This window comes from Rhea pennata, chromosome 26 (assembly GCF_028389875.1).
Source record: "Rhea pennata isolate bPtePen1 chromosome 26, bPtePen1.pri, whole genome shotgun sequence".
Classification (NCBI taxonomy): domain Eukaryota; kingdom Metazoa; phylum Chordata; class Aves; order Rheiformes; family Rheidae; genus Rhea; species Rhea pennata.
The window spans coordinates 2,784,030-2,804,251 of NC_084688.1; the positions used below are offsets into that span (position 1 = coordinate 2,784,030).

At 44.7% G+C, this 20,222-nt stretch overlaps 2 protein-coding genes across 4 annotated transcripts; one reads left to right on the forward strand and one right to left on the reverse strand.

The window, feature by feature from the left end:
• Positions 1–2,113: 2,113 nt before the first annotated feature.
• CALCOCO2 (calcium binding and coiled-coil domain 2) lies at positions 2,114–14,903 on the reverse strand. Of its 2 annotated transcripts, XM_062595851.1 has the most exons (13): positions 14,816–14,903; positions 11,735–11,923; positions 11,017–11,119; positions 10,478–10,611; positions 9,634–9,759; positions 9,264–9,391; positions 8,661–8,751; positions 7,706–7,828; positions 6,891–6,974; positions 5,774–5,869; positions 4,955–5,096; positions 4,233–4,270; positions 2,114–3,734 (listed from the first exon to the last, which is right to left on the reverse strand). In XM_062595851.1, exons 2-13 carry the CDS (start codon positions 11,912–11,914, stop codon positions 3,558–3,560), a joined length of 1,422 nt encoding a protein of 473 aa, XP_062451835.1. In that variant the 5' UTR covers positions 11,915–11,923; positions 14,816–14,903; the 3' UTR covers positions 2,114–3,557. The 2 variants fall into 2 exon arrangements, with proteins under 2 accessions (XP_062451835.1, XP_062451836.1); XM_062595852.1 differs by lacking the exon at positions 6,891–6,974.
• Positions 14,904–15,486: 583 nt separating this feature from the next.
• On the forward strand, positions 15,487–17,923 carry ATP5MC1 (ATP synthase membrane subunit c locus 1). Of its 2 annotated transcripts, none has more exons than XM_062595676.1 (5): positions 15,487–15,521; positions 15,900–15,948; positions 16,581–16,658; positions 16,937–17,112; positions 17,699–17,923. In XM_062595676.1, the coding sequence occupies exons 2-5, from the start codon at positions 15,910–15,912 to the stop codon at positions 17,811–17,813; spliced, it is 408 nt and encodes a 135-aa protein (XP_062451660.1). In that variant the 5' UTR covers positions 15,487–15,521; positions 15,900–15,909; the 3' UTR covers positions 17,814–17,923. The 2 variants fall into 2 exon arrangements, with proteins under 2 accessions (XP_062451660.1, XP_062451659.1); XM_062595675.1 differs by having other exon boundaries at positions 15,510–15,599.
• Positions 17,924–20,222: the final 2,299 nt, after the last annotated feature.

Genomic DNA, 20,222 nt, shown 5'->3' on the forward strand with positions numbered 1-20,222 from the left:
GACTGTGACCGTAAGATTGGGAATGACTTCCTGAAGGAAGCAGAACCACCTATGATTTGTTTGAACAGCCTTTCACGTACTCTGATTTTCAGGGCTGAAAGAGTTTGACAGTCCGGGATTTGTAACTGCATCCTTCATGACCTGTGTCTTTCTTCTGCACTGAAAATAGCTTTTCCCAGGGAAAACAATGGTGGTTCTGTGGAAAGAACTGAGATCAGGCAATATATGATGCCCTCTGTGACCACAGTTAGGATTTGCAGCATGCCTTTGCAGCTAAGAGATATTACCTTCTATTTTGCATTTTACATATAAAGAGATATACCTGTTAATTGGAAAATGATTCCCTATGGACAAATTTACTCAGACTATTCTGTGTGTGAATGGCATAGAAAAAGCCCATGGGAAGAACCGACTTCTTGGGAAAGAAAGGTAAATGGTCTACCAAAAAGCAAAGAAAAATCAGGCAAAGAAAAGAGAGTTCTCTTAGGCTGAACAGGTTTGCTTGGATGGGGAAATAGAAAATGCAACACTGCATCAGAGCAGCATGGAAACCCAACAGGACCACTTCCTAACCTGGAATGAACTGATAAGCCCTGTAAAGGTTTAAAAAGATGGTGGACTTCTGTCTCCAGGCATTTGGCCCGCAAACTATAACATCCTCCTTTTAAATACATTTCTAATAGATGGCCATTCAGATTCTACATGGTTTCTGATATAAACTATGCCAAACCCCTTCAAAATTTTCTTTCCCATTTCTTACCCAATACATACCGGATCTTATCCAAAGCATAGCTATATCTAATTATCAGCCATTTGAGCTACTTCTGTATTAAACCATAAACTTGAGATAGGATTGAAATCTCTTGTGATTCCAAGGGCTAAATGCAGCAGTAACATAAATAGTGCTGTAAATTACAGGCAAAATGAAAACTTTGTCAGAAAATATATGATGTAATTTGTGCTTAGGGATAAATTGGTCCCTGGCTGCCCACGACAGGGAAGATATGACCTGCATCAGGCCAGAGTATATGCCTGGGAGCCTGAATCTGTGTCATTATTACAGAACACAAATGATACAACTTAAAATACTTTAAAAAGTCAGCATCGTGATGAGATTTATTGTGGTCTAACCCCCCCTGCCGGTCACCCACTAGCTGCCTCTGTCACAGGGCCTGTGCCTCAAAATAGGCCTCAAAGAGATTTGTAGAAATGATGGGAGCAGGCAAGCGGAAAATGATAGGTGCCAGCGTAAAAGCGATGGTGAGGCAATTCCGGCGCACTGACACCAGGCACTCATAGCTCAAGGCATAGATGGGATCGTGACATAACTCTAACCCCAAGTGGCCGGGTTTGGGTTTATGATATGAGCTGTTGAAGCCAGTGCTAGTAACAGAGCAGAAAGGAAACAGGTCTATTAATTCTGATACTGGGTCAACTACCAGAGTTTTAAATAACATTGCTTGGGTGTCTTTCCACATTCGATCGGCTTCTGTAAAAAACACTTAAATTTTTCCTGAGGAAATGAATATTCAATTAAAAAAAAGAAAGCTTCATTTTGATGGAATCTTCAGTTGTGAAAATTGCAATAAAAACATTTCAGGAATGTCGAGCTATACCATGGTAATCAATAATGTCAAAACATTTTGATTGCACAATACCAAATATTTTTTAAAAAGTTTTAATGTCCAGGGTATTTTTTCAAGTGTTGAAAAACAGAATGTTCCTATGACAGAACAGAAATTCAAATGTTTTAGTCAGCCATAGGTTTTTGGATCAGTACTGCTTGGAACTGATAGGACAAATACGGCCCATACAGCTCATTTTACTTTCCTGGTTTGTTCTTGTTACTGCATACTATCCTTTGACCTTCTTGATATATTTCCATGCTGTGAGGAGCCATTAGCATCAAGCACTTAAATACGTGCTTTCTGTTAAACAGAAGTAGTCCCACTAACTATAGGAATACCATGTTACATGCTAAGTGTTCAGAGGTGTGCTTAAGGACTTTGTTGGACAGAAGCTTCAGAAAGTAATTGAAAGTTTGCAGATAGCTCCCTTATGACCCCATCAACTCTTTTGATTTATTTCTTTAAGAATGGACAGACAGACATACTGAACGATTTTCTCAGTATAGCTTTATTTTCGTTTGCTCTTATTTTCTGTTACAGATTTTTTAAAATAGTGCTTACCAGTATAGTACAGAAATAGTCTATTTAAACCTAGATTGATAAAAAAGTTTATGCATGTAAAATCAAAACAGTAAACATTTTGAAGTCTCTGTTATTCTTGATACTAAAACTCTATAGAAACTTGTTAGGATTCCCTATTCCTTTGGCTATTCAGCAGTAAACACACAGCTTAATACAGGTAGATAATAAAACTATACCCTTTCATGTTTGTCATAAATTGCAAGCCCCAAAGCAGAAATAAAAATAGCAACTGAATGATCTGTGAACAAAGCACTGTAATATCCCAAGGCACTTAATAGATTGAATCAAAATGTTTTGTTTTGAGAAAAGGTTCTTCTTGTTAAATCAAGAAGGCTTAGAAAAATAAAAGAGAAATAATCCAGATTCATCATGTCCTCTAAAGGAAGATGTCCAGTTTCTGATCAAGAGGCCTTACACGCTCTGCTCTGTCAGGACAATTCAGCTCCTGCTTTCCTATGGGCTCCATACCATAGTGGCCTTCCCAGTTGCAGACATTTCACTGGGTTTCCTCATTATGAGATGGATGTTCTCTAATGAGTCTAACAAGTGTTAGACTGACTGCACAAGCACAGATTGACTGTTCACTGTACTGTTACTATTCACTGTAAATCTGGTCATATGGAGAAGAGAAACAACAATTTATGTGCCATGCTCTACAACAAGCTATGCTGCCTGCTTTGCTAGAAGGATGGGCACTGCTAGACCTTTACCTCTGCAAACAGATAATGAGTCTTGTTACAAATATACAACTTTCACTTCTTTCAGGACTGAGGGTGAAAGAAGAGAGGAAAATTGATTTTTATTTAGTTATTTTTATTCATTAGCAATTAATTCTGCATTCCAGAAGATGAGCAGACTGAAAATCTGATCTTAAAGGATTATACAATGTTTCTGGTCTTTGGTTAGTAATCACAGTGCTATATCAAAGAATAAAACCGTTATAATAGAGGTGTATCAACCAAGTACAGAAAACCGCTGCACTACATCTCTTTCCTTGGCCCAACCTGGATGAACGGTTACACGGACTGTTCTGAAGTACTGATACCACATTCAGCTAAATTAATAATTACAGGAATTGTAACCAATTAACAAGTACATATACTTGATTCAAGACAGAAGACTTAAGTTGATGATGCTGATTCAATTTCAGGATATGGATGTCTGACCCAATTTAAGTGTTGGGTCACGTGCTGCATGGAACAGAAAGCTCAGAATTACAGTACTAGTGGCATATTCAGTCTTGTCTGGGTGATTCTATTAGCACGAATCAAGCCTATAGAATGATTCTGGTCTATTTTATACTGCGGACTTTGCCACCTATTCTACACAGCAGATGAGAATTCAGAATTATTCCAGGACATGGCAATAAATATGATCTTCAAACACCTGCTTATTGGACTTTTCAAAAGTCTCATTGCAGAGTGGACACTCCAGAAGGTGGCTCTGCACATGCGCCTCATACTGACTTGTATCAATATCTTCAGGAAATACCTCGTCACACATGGGGCATTTCCTTATAGAAGCCTGAATGCAAATAAGGACAGTTAAAACATTACATTAGTATTCAAAAAAGGAAGAAAAAGAAAGGTTTAATAGTCAGAAATCATCAGTTCTACTCAAGTCTTTCTGATTTCTAATACTCTGAAGTTTCAAATGTCTCCAGGCTTCTTTGACTATCACTTTCAAGTCAAGAACTTCTGAGATGCACTCTTAACTTTCCATCCTACATAGCACATGTTCACGTCTCCAGTATGAAATAAGGTATCTAGCAGCTGCCTGCTGCATGGTCTGACATTAGATGCTGCCAAAGGTTGGTACTTGAAGATTAAGGTTAACAATTTCCTTTCTCTTCATTAATAGAAATAACTGTTATTAATTTTACAGGTTAGGTATACATGGCTCCGTTTTGTTGTCCACTGTTGTACCAGGACTAGAATAGTATGTGGACAATTGGCTACAGAGCTTAACTTGGAGCTTCTCATTTCAAACCACAAATTCCTGTCCATAAAGTACATTACTTACTACATCTGCAGCTCTTGCCTCTAGGTTTGCTCCTGAAGCTGGAAAAAAAGAGAAATTAATGTGCTGGTGACTGAAAAACAATGTAATGTGCTGATAACTAGTAATTCTTGAAACATGAGGATGTGGCTCTTGATCTAGACCTCTATATTTAGGACTATGGAAACTGGACATAAGCCACAGAACTAGCTGTCTCACAGCTGAATAAACTAGCTAATAGGTGTGTCTCTTGGCAGAAAATGAGCAGACAGCTGATCACTCAAGTCAACTTTAACACCTGGCAGTATTTTGCAGCTGTCAAGTCATTTGCACATATACAAAGCTGCACTGAGGTGCTGCTAAGAATTTATTTTCTACAAGCATTCAATCTGAGAGGGAAGATAAGTTGATGAGACTCTTATTGCCACGTACTTGTGGTCCCTCTGATGACAAGAGAGGACAAAGTTCCTCCTCTTAGAAGTTATGCAAAAGCATAGAAGTATTTTCCTGCACATACAAACTCTATTGTGGTAGCCAGAAGAAGGTCAAAACAGTAGAGAAAAAAACGTATCATCAGTATGTGCAGGTGGAAATTATTTTTGTAAGTCCAAATCCATTAATTCTTCAGTTACTTCTGATTCTAACCCAGTTCTCCCACTAAGGTTCACTTTCTTAGAGGTAAGGATAGGAGTAGATTTGATTTTAGATGGACTTGTACTTTCGGACAGAATGCCAAGTAACCTTACCATAGTAGGGATTTCCAAACACAAGACTTCCCATTGCAGGAGGTGAAATTTGGTGTTGAGATGTTGAAACAGCAGAGGAGGAAGAAACGTCTGCAGTCTGTGAGAGACGTCTCAAGAGGGCATAATTCTCTTCCTTTAGTTCCTGCACAGAGACAGAAAGTCAGAAAGAATTTCCAGAAGCTCTGGGGCCCATTTCAGACAGAAGTCATAATCTGCACTAATATAGATCCTCTTGTACCAGAATCAGAATAGCTCTATAGCTCCTTTTAGGTAGATCAGTATTTGTCCTGTCTGGTGGAATAAGAAGGTGAGGTAAGGAAGTGAAAAGATCTATACTGTGGCCTGTTGGGAAGGCAGACAAGATAAGCACAATAGAGTAATGTATTTTAAAAGATAAAACACGATCCTGAAGTCCTGTAGAAAATAGCAGAGTAAGGAACAAAAATGAGAATCACTGTTTAGATTGAATGAAAAGACTATATTCATTTAAACAAATAAGTCCATTCACTTCAGAGGTGTCAGAGTTAACATAAGGAGTTTTTGAAAAACTTGCTAATATGGACTGGAAAAAAGGTGCAAGTTTTTGGACTCTTCCTTTTAGGCTGTGCAGGGGTAGTAGCAACAATACACTGAGTCTAAGCACAGTCATTTGTACATGCACATGAACAGCAGAGCAGCCTGGGTTTAGGTGATGGTCCATGTGCAGGCACAATTAGTGATCCATCTGGTAGCAGGGTTAATGGAACCGAATAACAGACTGAGAGATTTATATCATATTCAATTCAGGAGAAGGACAAGGGAGCTGTGCCAAATTCTCACCTGATTTTCCTTATCAGTTTCATTCTTTTTTGCCTGCAAAATCTGAAACAAATGTTTCTTCTCCTCAAGTTCTTTCATTAAGTCGTGGTTTTGGTGCTGTGAAGGAACAGTGTTATTTGGTGAATAGTGGGAAATCAGCAAACAAAAAACTATGAGAGCTTTCAGCACGGTTGACATATATTAGCTGCCCTGCTGCATTCATTACCAACAAATAAACCTTCACTTTCAATATGAGTCTTATCATTTCATAATTTGTAGCCTGGGATATCTCCGTATCAACATTCACTTAAGTTCTGTATTTTCATTACGGTATGAGAGATGATATGTGACCCCTAAAGGAGATGGTCGTACAAATGGAGATATTGAAGGAAAGGAACAATTAAAGCTGAAAAATGCACCCGGACAGGTGAGAGCTCTCAGACTGCCGGGTTTCCTGGGACTGTGAGACTTGCATTGACTGTGGATTGCTAGTACATCCTTAGGAATTAATCTTGTAGTTGACTCTTGAATTAAATCAGTAAATTAGATAAGCTAGAATACTTAAGGATTCTGCAGTCAAAGTATCACTCTAGGAATCCCAAACATTTGGCATCACAGCAGAGGTAATCACATCATCTATTTTAGGCATCTGATTTTCAATGCCAGAGCCAGAGCATTGCCTCCAACAGCTTCCTGAATAGCACATACAGACAGAAGCACCTTTAGAAGGTGACTCAGGGCAGCAGACTAAAGATGATGTGAATGGCCTCAGCCACTGCAAATCATGGTTCCTTCAGCAGAAAGAAATGCTACTCTTTTGTTCTTTTATATCCTTCACATTCCTTCAGTGAGTGATTTTCAACACTGGAGTTGTGGATTACTTATAAGAGGTCTGCAGAAGTTACTTAAGAAAAGTAAACCTCCTGTCCATAAGCTTAAGTTTCTGATATAGTCACCTGCAACATCACTGGGAAACTAGGAAGCTTCTGCAAATTGTAAAAGGTTGGCTGTCAGTGCTTTAAGCAAATGTTAACTCTCCTGCACTGGTAATGGCAGTTTATGTACAACACAGCAGAGCTTTGTGCTCAATGCCTTTGGGCCCGTCTTCCCCAGCTGCAGCCACAGAAATGCCAGGCACCTGCTCATTCTGTAGAAAATGTGACAGGCTGGCCTCTGTCTCCTTCAAGTTCTCCAGGGCACGTTCAAGCTCCTTGCGCTCCCTCTGCACAGAATCCCAGATTTGCACAGGCAGAGATGCAAAGGTAATATCAAAGAAAAGAGGTATCAGAAATGTGGGTCAGGGCACCAGACTGTAGAACAGAAACTTCGAACTGTTTATAGCTTGTTTTGGTCAGAACATTTTTTATTGGTCTGATTTTTTTACTGATTAATAAATGCCAAATCTTAGATATTAAAGATGAGAAAGGGACAGAAACGTAAATAGAGAGAAGACTAAGAAGCCTGCTATCTCACACCTGTTACAAGTCAGCTTCCTGTTGGAGGTAAAATTAATGGCATATGGACTGGGGCAGATTTAGAATAACTTATTGGATTTACACATAAGTTCCAGTCTTGGAACAATTTTGGTAGTGACTGCACTAATTTGCAGTCAACTAAATACCTGAGCTATTTTGTATCACTCCAGGGATGAACATCCCTGGAATTGATTCTAGAGAGATGAAGGCAGAAATTGAATTTTCTTGCTTCAGAGAATCAGAATTACAAAATCTAGTAATACAGGTGTTTCTTCCAAACCTAAAACGTATTTGTGTACTATAAGAACCTGTCAGGCTGTGTGTCCACACAATCATACACCAACGTCACCATGGAGAGTCCTCTTTCTCTGTGTGACCTTCCATAAGGTTGAGCAATATTTATACCTGCTCATTGCCAAGGACACCTCTAAGTGTCGCTGCCCTGGCTTCCCCAAGCACCAAGACACTCGGGCTTTACCTGTTCAGCTACAGTGATGTGCAACTGGCGATTCTCTTCCTTCAAACTTTCAAGCTGCTCGGTCTTGTCAAGGTCCAGGCGAGCCAAGTTTTCCACTTCTTTCTCGTAATTCAACACCTGAGACTAAGGAGAAAGAAGAATGTACAGAAAGTTTATTTTTTTTAAAAAAAGTGATGAGTGAGAATAACAGGTGCTTTTTTGCTGCACAAAACACAGCATAGCAAAGCTCCATGAGCCATGGCTGCTCTTTTTTTTTTTTTTTTTTTGCTAACTTTTTTCCATCAAAAACATTGTAGAAACTTGGACTAGTTACAGGGGGATATACTGAATCTGACATATTCATCAGAACACAGTATTCATTCATATATTCTTTGAAGAGCTTTCTGAATTTCAAAATGACACTTCTAATCTGGGAAGTCAGAGAAAGAAGAGGAGAATAAAGACTCTATGGGCAGATAGATACCATACTGTTCTGGGTCTCCCAGGTCCCAGGCCTAGCAACCAAGCTATTTTCAGTCTACCTTCTCCCTTCAGATACCTTCCCGCAAGACGTCTTGTTTTCACCCAAGTATTTTACATGATTTTAGAACGTTTTTCAAAACAGAACTGTTTTCTGACCCATCGTTTTATGTACCTGTTCCTTAGCTAGCAGGAGGTAAACAACAGTCTTATCTTGGTGAGTTTAACCTTTATGCAACAGGGATGTGTTTAGGGAATAAACAAAAGAATCCTTATAATTTCTCTTGGCACATCCCTCCCTACCTTCCCTTCTAAGATAAGCTTTCTTGAGGTTTCCTGGTTTCATGTGAACCTCTTCCTAAAGGCCCTAAGTAACCAGGACAAGAATTCAGACACTACATATTTGTTTGAGACTGTTCAGTTCTCTATCAGAGACAAACTGAGACCCTCAGATACAATTCACAAAAGCAGAGGCAGGCAACCGTATGTTTTCTACCTGCAGCTGATCCAGGTGATCCAGGGCTGTTTTCAGTCTGGTTTCCAGGCGTTCCTTTTCAGAGGTCACATTCTGAATTTGCTCTTTGAGTCTACTCAGAACAAATCAAAATAACCGTATTTTTAACAACCCATGTTCCCAATATCACACTTTGGTAGGCAAAACTAGCAGTCTACATTTCCAGACCTAATAAAAAGCTCAGGTTATCCTCACTGAGACTGAAATGAAGTAAACCTTATTTGTGTGAATGCTGGGGGGCTTCCAAAGTCTTGTTTGCTTGTGCAAAATTAACTGAGGCCTTGTGAATCCTGGAAGAGCTCCACAGCCTAGGGTCGCCTACGCAAGCTTACAGAGAAACCCAAGCACCTGCAACTCTTGGATTCATTCCAAGAGTCAGTTTTGTTCAGTTGTTGCCACTTTTTCTGAGGTTTGGTTCATCTGAATGTAAATCCAAGCCCTAGAGAGTTGCTCACACTCTTGCTCGGGAGCTTAGCGCTAGCACACCCGTAGACACACAGCCCCTGGCTTTCGTGAACACTAAACATACAAAGGCAAGGTGCTTACACAAACTCCTGTTTTGAGGTATGCTGTAAATACACTTACTGGTGCAGTTCTGTCTCTCTGCAGCTATCCTTCTCCTTGAGATGTTTGTTTTCTTTTTTCAGGGAATTCAGCTCCAGCTCCAATTTCTCTGTGTTGCTCTTTAGAGACTCAAAACCATTCTGCAGCTCCTGAAAATCAAAATCAGATCAATGAGAGTTAAGTGGAACCCAAGCAAACATCCTGCTCTGGAACTGCAAAACCTCTCTGATGCAAGACTTCTAGGCAGCCCATCTGAAGGAGGAAAATCTCTCCTTTGCATCTCTCCCTTTAATTTTCACCTGGAAATGTACAATGGAGCAAGGCCTGACTCAGTCTGTTTTTGTCTTTCAGACTTAAAGCCTCTGACTTAATATATTAAACTTTTTTGTACCTTTTTCTTCTTGAGTTGTTCCTGCAGATCCATATTCTGCTTCTGGAGACTTGTATAGCTTGCTTTCAGCTCCTCATTTTCTTTAAGCAAATTTTTGTTTTGTAGTTCAATCTCTTCTACTTCTCCCTGGCAAGCAACAGAGTTGTTCAGTCATAATGGAAGCGGTGAAAAGCTACGTTCCAAATAGCCCAGCATGAAGAGCTTGCAAAAGACAACACCTTGTACCTGCCCATGCTTTACTACCATCAGGGACCAGACTGCTTCTTCATTCTACCTCCTGTCTGTCCAAACCTGACCATGAACCCAGTCCTTGAATCCTGAACACACAGCACACCTGGTCTTTTCAGGTGCGCAAGACCTTCTGTGTCCACAGAAGTCAGTGGAAGCAGAGGGCTGGGTATTTTTGCAGTTTGTAAGATTAGGCCCATGGAAGAAGTGTTTGCATAGTCATTAACAAAGGATAAGGCTACATACAAGAATGCAAAGTAAGAGTCTTCACGTCATGTCAGTTATTGCCAGTGTGCATGCTTTTACTCCCATCTAATGGAAGACTGCTTCCATGAAAACTGTATTTTCATTTTAAAATATTTAAAATGCCCCAGAACAATACATACTAAGGCACTCCCCAACGCAAAGTGCTCTCAGGCTGAGTATACTAGTCTGACAAATGGCAAGTAGAGAAACAGAAAGTGCTGAATTTGTGCAGCAGATCAGTATCAAAGTCAAGAACAGAATCCAAGTCTGCTTGGTTCCAGCTCCACATCCTATTTACTGGATCGTTCCATATTAGCAATGAGCATGTGCTAATAAAAGACAAAAGCAGGAAAGAACAGAGAAGGCATACCTGTGTGGTAACCACCAGAATATCATCCTCAGTCTCTGCTCTGAACTGGAAAGGTACGCTGGCTCCACGAACCACTCCATCCTGGTCAACGTAGCAGAACTGGTAGTATTCATCATCTTTGGGTAGGTAGTAAGCTTCAAACAAACACAACCACCCCATCAAATGGGTCTTTATTTATACAGGCTTCTCAGATACGTAACACAGAAAATCTGAATCTAAGAAAACTGAGAAATCCTAGTTCAATATTGTTCCAGCACCATGAGTAATTCTTTGTGCCAGTGACAAGAACACAAACAATATCACTCAATTGAGATAGTAGAACTTTACAGATTGGACATTTTGCGGCTATTATAATAGGAGTGATTTATCACTCCAGTTCTTTGAAATAAGTTTACCTAAGCACAGTACTGCAGATGTTCTGTAACTCTGCATGCAGTGCTCATTAACAGTATCCAGAGTGATCTGGGTAAGGACTCTGCGTGTGTGGCTGTTGTGCATGTGCACACACGTTCCCCGGGCAGCCCAGTTTCCCCACTGACCTTTGAATTGGATCTGTTGCTGTGCTGCAGTATCACCGCTGACACCACTGGGCAGAGGAGCCCACATGAACGTGTAGTATTCCTGGGTTGTTTTCCATCCCACCTACAACAGCAAACTTGTTACACAGCATCACAAAGTTCACATTTATCCTACGGGGACAGGTGGAATATGGAGATATTCTAGAGGACAGGTGATAACAGGCAGTATATTTCCACCTAGTTAATGGCAGGACTTTTGCATTGCTCTCCTAACATAGAGTTGTTGCCTATGCATAAAAGGACAATCAGAGCTGTTTGCCAGTTTATTCCATGAGTGTATACGGGTCAGGGGAGCACTGAAGTAAGAAATATGTTGGAAAGCATGGTGTCAGAATGGTCTACGATGTAGTTATTCTCCACTGGTTCTAGGAATCAGTCTGTTTGATCAGCCTTGAAGCTGTGCTAATTGCAAAGTGAAGTTGGGATAGCCTTTCATGTGGCATGAAAATGAAGAACTCTGCTTTCCCCAAGGTAACAACAGGTCTGGTACTTCGTCCCTAGGTGCAATAAAGATGTTCCATTACACAAGCATATTGAAAAAAATCCCTTACCTGCTCTACCAAAGTCCTAAATCTTTTCTTAGGGATCAAGTGTGAAATAAGCAGATGCCAAGCTACTTGTCTCTGCTGGCTCCTACCTTCTCATACTAGATACGTTTGGTTTCACAGAATTCACTTACCCGGAAAATGCCCACCCAGTCCTTCCTGCGAGGAGCAATGTTGTTTGTGAGTGTATAATAACAGGTTAAGTCTCCTCCGGGAACATAGAACTTCTCCACATTATTAAAGATGACCTGGGAGAAATGACAGTTGTCTAAGAGGACACCAGAAGTGGGAGGTTCATCTGAGGTCTCATCCATTATGGAGGTCTGCAAGAGGAAAGAGTAAGGAGATTATCTAATCTTCAGAGGCTGCCAACACAGTTGTATCACTGAAGGGTATGAGGATGGAAAGCTTGTGAATGACGTAGCTGTAATGTCTGAAAGCCCCTGCATGCACACAGAAGGCTCGTGAACTTGCTGGAGTCCAACTGTGGTGTTCAGGCAGCTCACGACATCCACGGCAGCTTGCACAGTCTGCAGGGTAGGCATCCTCTATCAGACCCAGCTGTCAAGCTTCATGCATTATGTGTGAATCTCATACATTTGACCACTGCTTCCCAGCTGCAGCACCTGGAGCTCTCACGCTGCTGGCGTGGCATCGCAACCTCTCCCCTGTGCGGGACAGCATGGACCAGCCACCGCTGACTGTCCTGCTGCTGTGCTCCATGGGAGAGAGGCAGCAGAGCCTGGGAGCAGCTGGAGCATGTATGCCTCCTGGTGAGATCCTGTGCTTGCAGCTCTGCTGAAAAGCCTGCTGTCCCCACAGGCAGCCTTGTGCTGTGGTTGTAATATGATTTGACACTCCAGGCACACCCCCACTAGGAAGCTACTGCAGTGGTGCATCACCTGTTCTAAAATCTAGAAACTAACATATTGCTTGAGAGGAGCAGAGGTTTATTGCATCAATGAAATGCTCCTGCAGAAAGTAATACAAGGCCAAAGTAACAGCTTGCAATCACTCACAGTGGAATCTCTGAGAACCCTGCAGTCTCACCCCCAGCGTGCTCTACCTTCACTTGCAGACTGTTGCAAGACACACCAGCCACACTCATGCTGATAATAAACAAACTCAGCAGCCTCCCAGTTTTCTGCATTCAAAGCCAATGCTCTGTCTTGACCTCCAAATACAGCATCTTTCATCTTCATCTTTCTGGCTCCAAGTGAAGAGAGGTACCTGGCTAAGCTCAGCTCCCATGGAAGACCACAGAGAAGATCCTGTTAGGCAGGCAGTCGCAGTTCTGTCTTACAAACCTGTGTCGGGAGGCTATTATAGCCTTGCTACTCGTGACTGCTACGGTGAAACTGCAAGGCAGTTCTCAGTATTGAAATGAATATGTTGGCAGCAGGGTCAACAAATAGCATTAAAGGTTTTGCCTGAGTTATCTATACAGAAAACTTTTCACTGTGTAGTGACATTGCGATCACATAAATCTACGTGGAAGGTATCTATTAAGAAAACAGTATGCAAATTTCCAAGAGCCTAGGCAAGACTGGAAACAGAAAACTAAATTTCACTCTTCCGTAGTATGTCTTGCAGGCAGCCAGACTTCAATGCTGGCAACCTGACAAGAGGCAGATCACTGCTGAGAAAATCCTGCCACCAATCCTAGACAATTCAATTCCAGGAATCCAAAGCAGAACCTCAGCTGATCTCAGTGACAGCAACAGAGAGCGAGTCTTGACCTCAGAAAGAAGGAAAAAGTTCATCTGAAACAATCAGCCCTTTGGCTTTTAAGGTCATCTTAAATCCAGGAGTTTCACATGGAAATGAACTGGAACCTTTTTTTTAATTGTCACTGAGAAGGACGTCACCTGCATTCTGCGACAAAGAATGGCCTGAAAACCAGGTAAAAACACAGACGGGTATTGTGGGGCTGCATTCAGATATGAAAAGTTACCACACAGCTGGAAAAAACAGCAATAACAGAGCATTGTAAGCATGTTGCCTAGGGAGGTTGGAGAATTATTCTTGCTGGAAGCAGAAGGCAAGTCAACCCTAGGCAGGCTGGACATGGCTCAATACCCCAGGAAATCCAGACGCACAGTTTCAATTTTAGCTATCTCACTAAAGCATAGGAAATTACATCTGATTAATCTAAGCCACAATCTTCATCTGGCTGATGTCAATCTTTCCTACCCTGATGTGCCTTATGAATGTGTATGGACCTCTGTCAGCCATCAGATAGAAAAAAAAAATCAAAGGATAGCACCTTAATCATGTTACTGCATAGTTTCAGAACAAGACACGAGCTCAAGTTGCCACAAGGCTTAAAAGTAACTTGGAAAGAAAACGAAATGTCAATGCCTGGATGTAGCAAAATTGCATTGTGCTGTAAAAAAATGCTGGCTTTGGAGAAAATAATTGCAATCTTGAAGAAAAGTAAACCTGATGCCCAGGCAGAGAACTGATTGGTGTGCCAGTTCACTCCCGGGGGGGGGGGGGGGGGGGGGGGGAGGAGAAAAGACAAGAAGTAGAGGGAGAGCACATTTTAATAACGTTCAAATTTTGCAACTTGTTATGCGAACAGCTCTTAAGACTTCAGCAAGGGAAGGAGGAGAGGAGGCTGCCGCTGCCCGGGGAGCTGGTGACAGCCGCCCCTCTGCGGGCAGCCCCGGCCCGGCGCTGAGCTAACGGGATATTCTTACACCGGGCACAGAGAGCAGGGCAGAATAAATAACCCATCGGACTTCCTCCCACCTCGGCTGCCCAGCCCCTCTCCGAAAGTGCTGCTAGGATGTTGGGTTTTCTTCCCCCCACCCCTTTGCTTCCCCCCCCCCCCCTTTTCTTGCTTTTTTTCCTTTCGTTTTCTGTCCCGAAACTATAGGAAACGGTCCCGAAAACGCAGAGAAAAGTGAGTTTCCTTTTCCCGAACGAGACCAAGGTGCGGCCACAGCCCCAGCGCGGGGGGGGGGGGCGTCCCGGCCCCGCTCCCCGGCGGCAGCGGCAGCAGCGGGGAGGGCTCCGGGCCGCCCGCCGGTCCGGGGACCCCGGCAGCGCTGCGGAAGGCCCCGGGCTCCGGCAGGAAGCGAAAGCGGCGCCGCCGCTGCGCAGCGGGGCGGCCCCGCTCCCCCCCCCCAGTGCCCTTCCTTTCCTGCCCCCCGTGCCGTGAGGCTCCGGTGGGGACGGGACCCCCCCCCCCCTTCACCGGCTCAACTCACCCAGAGGCACCGCTGCAAACGCGCGGGGCGGCGACAGGAGGCGGGGGGGGGGGGGCAGGAAAAGGCGGAGCCCCCCCGGCCCGGCGCTGATGGGACTTGTAGTTCGCTCTGCCCCCCCCCCCCCCGCCCCGATACCGCCGTTACCGGCGCCCCCCACCCCCTCCCAAGGAGAACAGCTCGGGGGGGGGGGGGGAAGCGGCGACGGGGCCTTCCCGCGGGCTTTCTCTGGGCGCTTTAATAGACCCAACAAACCGGAGACGCGTAAAAAATATATAATAATAATAATAACGAAGGACCCCCTCAGGCGGCCTCCAACTGCTGCCGCTGCGTGTCGAGCAAAGCACGAGCCGCCCGAGCACGCGGTAGACGCCTCGGCGGGCCGGGCCGGGCCGCCCCCGCCGCCCCGGTTCCGCCCCGCGCGGTAGTCTCTATGATCAGAAGCGGAGCGAGGAGCGGCTCCACACGCCTCACGGTCCTTTGGAGGACCTCCATGCCGCCAGCCAACCAGCGGGCAGGGAGTTAAAGCAGGCGCCCAATGGCAGCGCGGCGCGGCGCGGCGGTACTGCCTTCCCCTCGCCCCGGCCCCGCGTCCCGGATCCTGCCGCTCGGCGGCAGCCAATGGCGAGCGCGGACGTTGCCCCAGGGTGCAGCGCGGCGCGCGCGGCCGCAGCCAATGGGCGTGGAGGACGCGGGGGGACACGGCAAGGTGAGCGGTGCTGGGGGAGGGGGGGGCCGCGTCCTGTCAGAGCCGCCGCCGCCGCCGCCGCCGCCGCCGCGCGCACAGGTGGGGCCCGCGGCGCGGCCGCAGCCGCAGCCCCTCGGGGCCGGGATCGTGACCGGGATCGGAGCCGGGATCGGGGCCGGGGGTGGAGCTCCGCCGGGCCCGGGCGGCGTGGCGCCCTTCGCCCCGTCGCGGTGAGGGGCGGCCGCCCCGCGGGGAGGATGTGTGTGTGTGAATCCGGGCCCGCGGCGGCCCCGGGCCGGTCTCAGGGCCTGCGTGCCCGTGGCTGCAGCTCCAGGGTTCCTACTTCCTGCTTTTCTTATTCCTACACCCCCCCCCCCTTTTTTTTTCATTTTCTAATAGACTAACCAAAATGCAGACTCCTGTGGCTCTCCTCGGCTCTCCAGCTCTGGTAAGTGACCTTTTATCGGAGTGGCAGGCAATGGCGATGTGGGGTGGGCTTGGGAAGTCTTTTTTTTCTTTTCTTTTCTCTCTCTCTCTTTTTTTTTTTTTTTTTTTCTTGGTGCTTTGTTCAAAATGCTGTCCCGGGCACCCTTAAACCGTGGTGGGGTCATGTGGGTTTGTTTTGCTATGGCTTTAATAAGGAGGGGAAGCAAGGTCACCTCTGGTGACCTGAGGGCAGTCCCGACCATTTTAGTTGGCGTGCTTGGTAGTGTAAGCCCAAGGGCTCCTGCAGAGATATGCTAACCTATATGTCAGAGGTACTCAATCACCTTCCTCTCTCAAAGTGTGGAATTAGCAATAAAATGCATGGAGTTGTAATAATGACTAAATTCTGGTACAGTAGACATGATCCTTGTGGTGCTGCAGTGTGTGGTCTGCTGCAAAATTGTCTGGAGATTTAGTCCAACTAGCTAAACTAGAAGTATCCTAAATTTGCATGTACTTTTTGTTTTCTAATGCTGTTTCACTCTTGAGATGTTTTCAAAAATTTCTAAGACTTGTTCCTATGACAACTGCTCTTTTTTGAGGGATTGTATAGAGGCTTCTAACTGACAGTTAATTGCCTGTGCTCTGCTGCAGTTCCGGTGCTGTTCCAGGGCTCTGGCCAGGCCAGTTTCGGTGTCTGTTTTCAGCAGGCCTGAGATTCAGACTGTACAGGTAAGAGTCTGGTGTAATAAATGTGGTCCAGTATTTCTGTGTTTACTCTCTGTGATATTTCATGGTTTATACTGAGATGGAAAAGTAAGTCTGTATTTCAAGAGGCTGTTTGGTAAAGGGGCATAGCTTCTAGCCCGAATCAGTGATGGTTTAGCAGGTTTGGTTGATCTTGTTCTGCCTTGATTAGAGGAGAAATAGTGATTTTTATTTTTTATTGATTATTTTTTAAATAAAACACAAGTGTGTCATTACCATGTCTTTTCTCCTGTATCCCACAGCTAGCTGGTGTTTCCCATCCACAGCTGAGCCGCCGGGAATTCCAGACCAGTGCTGTTTCCAGGGATATTGACACTGCTGCAAAGTTCATTGGTGCTGGTGCTGCCACGGTTGGGGTGGCTGGTTCAGGAGCAGGTATTGGGACAGTGTTTGGCAGCTTGATCATTGGCTATGCCAGGTAAGCAAGATGTCAAGCTGGCTTGATTTCCCCCTCCCCTTCCAGCAGTCAGTTTGGTAGATTAGTAGATCCTTTTCTGGGGTATATTTTCAATTTTGCATTAGTATGTATATGCAACCATTGTGTCTAACTCAAGCAGTGCTCTCTGGAAAATAAAAGGATTTTTATACTCAGTGATCCTATTAAAATGCAAAAGAAAGTGCCTGGATTGTTTTAAACTCCCTTTACTTATTTCTGAATGATGCAGCAGCTCTGTGGAGCTTTGCCTGCCTCTAGAAGAAATGAAGCAGTAGTGATTAGCAGGAACTGTTGCTTGGTACTGGCAGGTCAGGTAAAACAAGCCTTCAGGGTTTGACATGTCCACTGGCAATCATTAAAACCAGAGGGAAAAAATGGGTTCCCCATTCCAACTGATGGCTTCCTGCCATAAATCTGGTCTGTGCTACAAAATAAATTACCTGTATGGGATAATCCTGGTTTTATGTGATACCGGATGTGGGTTTTTTGTTTGGTTGTTTTGTTTTTTTCCCTCACTGTGAATCCATTTCTCTCTCTCTTTCTCCCCAACCCCTTGTATTATATACAGGAATCCATCCCTCAAGCAGCAGCTTTTCTCTTATGCCATCCTGGGCTTTGCCCTGTCTGAGGCTATGGGTCTCTTCTGTTTGATGGTGGCATTCCTTATCCTCTTTGCTATGTGACAGCTTCTGGCCCTGGCTGTGGCTTCCATCGCTCTGTCCTCTGTGGTTTGAGTCTGCTTCCATCAGAACGTTCCAGACTGACAATTAAAGAAAAGATTTCTCTAAATGAACTGGTGGCTTTATTTTTTTTTCCTTATATTCTAGTCCAGTGTGGGGAAATCCTTGGGGCAGCTGGTGTACTGATTCAAGAGAGGCATATCATAGGTATATGGGCACCCATACGTAAAGTAGAAGGGGGAATATGAAACAGTGGTGGGGAGGAGAGGGCAACTAATGTAAAGTCAGCTAGATGAGAGAGGAGGGGTGTCTGAACAACTCAAACTGCAGCTCTATGAATACAATAATCTGTGTCAAATCTATCCAAAATCTCAAAAATCCCAACAAGCATTGCCTTAGTAAAGCAAATACTTCTGTGTGAGTGGACAAAGCATTGTTTTCTCCCTGTAGCACTATTGAAAATACTGTGTTTCTCTTGCAGCTGAAAGACTATGCTGAAAAGGTGATGGGTGCAAGTGAATGCCTTAAGATTGGAGTGTATTAATAGCATTTGGATACTAAATTACCACTAGATATGCAAGGGTATGTACTGCCATATCCTCTCTTCTTTCACAAAGAAGAGCTGGCTTCAAGGTCACATTTGTGAGCCTCTTCCAAGCACAAAGAGTCAACACAGAGGTCCTCAGCTCAGTTGTATTTCTTCCCCAAGAGTTACATACTTCACTTATCTTAAAGATGAGAGCATGCTGTGAAGAAATTCGAAAATCCAGTGTGAATCTTGGTCTTTGTGGTAAAACTGCTATACCTTTAAGAAAGGTAGGAAGGTGACCATTTTGGAAGCTTGTCTGGTTATCTGCTTTAGGTAATTGAATTAATGCAGCTCTTGTGTGTTAAAGCCTCTGCAGCATAGTTGCAACCTCCTTTGAGATATAAACGGGGTACTGTAACTACTCTTTCTTCATTCTTAATAGCTGTTTGCACCCTGTTGAGGGGACTAGGAATATTAGCACCTGAGAAGAATTTTGACTTGTGCTAAAAACGGTCAATGAGACTGTTTGGAGAAATGTGGTTTTGAAACCAGAAAGAACCCAGGGCAAGACTTATTCGCAGAACAAGAAAGGAAAAATCCTACGTCTTCAGCCAGGCTGACTTGGGAACATGTAACCATGCAATGGGAAGGACTGGAGCCACTTTGTCTGTTGCTACTGTAGTGAGGGCTCAGCTGTCGACCTAGATGCCAGCTGTGCCAAGCTGCATCCTAGACAGCAGGTTACATGTAGCAGAAAATTCTTGCCTTGGCAGAGGAGATGATGCACAAGGCGTGCTTATTTCCTGTTTAATTTAAAGAGAATTCTGTATAGTGTTACAGACAGCTACCACCTCTGAGGCTATCTGGTCTTGGGAGGGGTTCCTACAAAAAGAGCTCTGAACATCTGGGAAAGCTTATTTGTGCTTCCTGTAAAGTGAGGGGAAATGGCAGAGCAATTAACCCATAAAAAAATAAAATGAACTGGATAGCCAGGTCAGTAATACTTCACTGTGCTTTGGGAATCTTAAGTCTAAAACTGGTGTGTTAATAGCTACTGCCTGCTATCAGCCTCATTTGTTTCATCGCACATCAGATGCTCACATTTATTGCCTCGGGAGCACAGTGCTGCATTACGTGGCCTTTTTCAGCATCTGAGCAAGCTACACTTAATTGTCCAATACAGTGATCTTTTGTTTATGAAACTGTGGCTAAATAAGACTTTATCCTTGATAAAGGAAAAGTGACCTTGGAATTAAATAGCTCAGTCACAGTTGCACTATGGTCCTGTAAATGGAAAAGTAACCAAGTGCTTCCAGGTGGCGTTGCAAGGTGTTGTACACGTGAGAGATCGTCCTCCTCCCTCTCTGAGGAAGGTAACCGCTACTTTCCCACAAGCCTGCAGTAACGGGCCTCTCCTGTCTGCCACTTTGTGCGGCCCCAGGCAGGCTATTTTACCTTCTGTCCGTTTTGCTGTGTTTGCAAACGCAGGATGAGCGGGTGGAGGAGCTCGGAGCTGTCAGCAGTGGCTGAGGGGAGCTGTTAAGGCCCCGGGACGGGATGGGGGCTGCTGCCAGGGTCGCAACGGTGCTGCCCCAGCGTGCGACATACACCCGTGTGGGGCACGGAGGCCGAGCAGGCAGCGCCCGTCCTGCCCTGCCCTTCTCTCTGCACCTTTTCCCGGGGGAAGGGGGAAAAATTAAAGCCACGTTTCTGCACCTGCCGGTGCCAGCGCCCCTTGCCTGGCCCCGGGGGCTGCGGGAGCCCCCCGCTGCGGCAGGGGGCGCGGCGGCTCCCCGGCAGAAGGGTACTCTCTATCGTGCCGCGTCTCTGTGGAAGGGGCGCTCTGGCAGTAGAGGCGGACTCTATAGTGGCTGGGGGGAGTT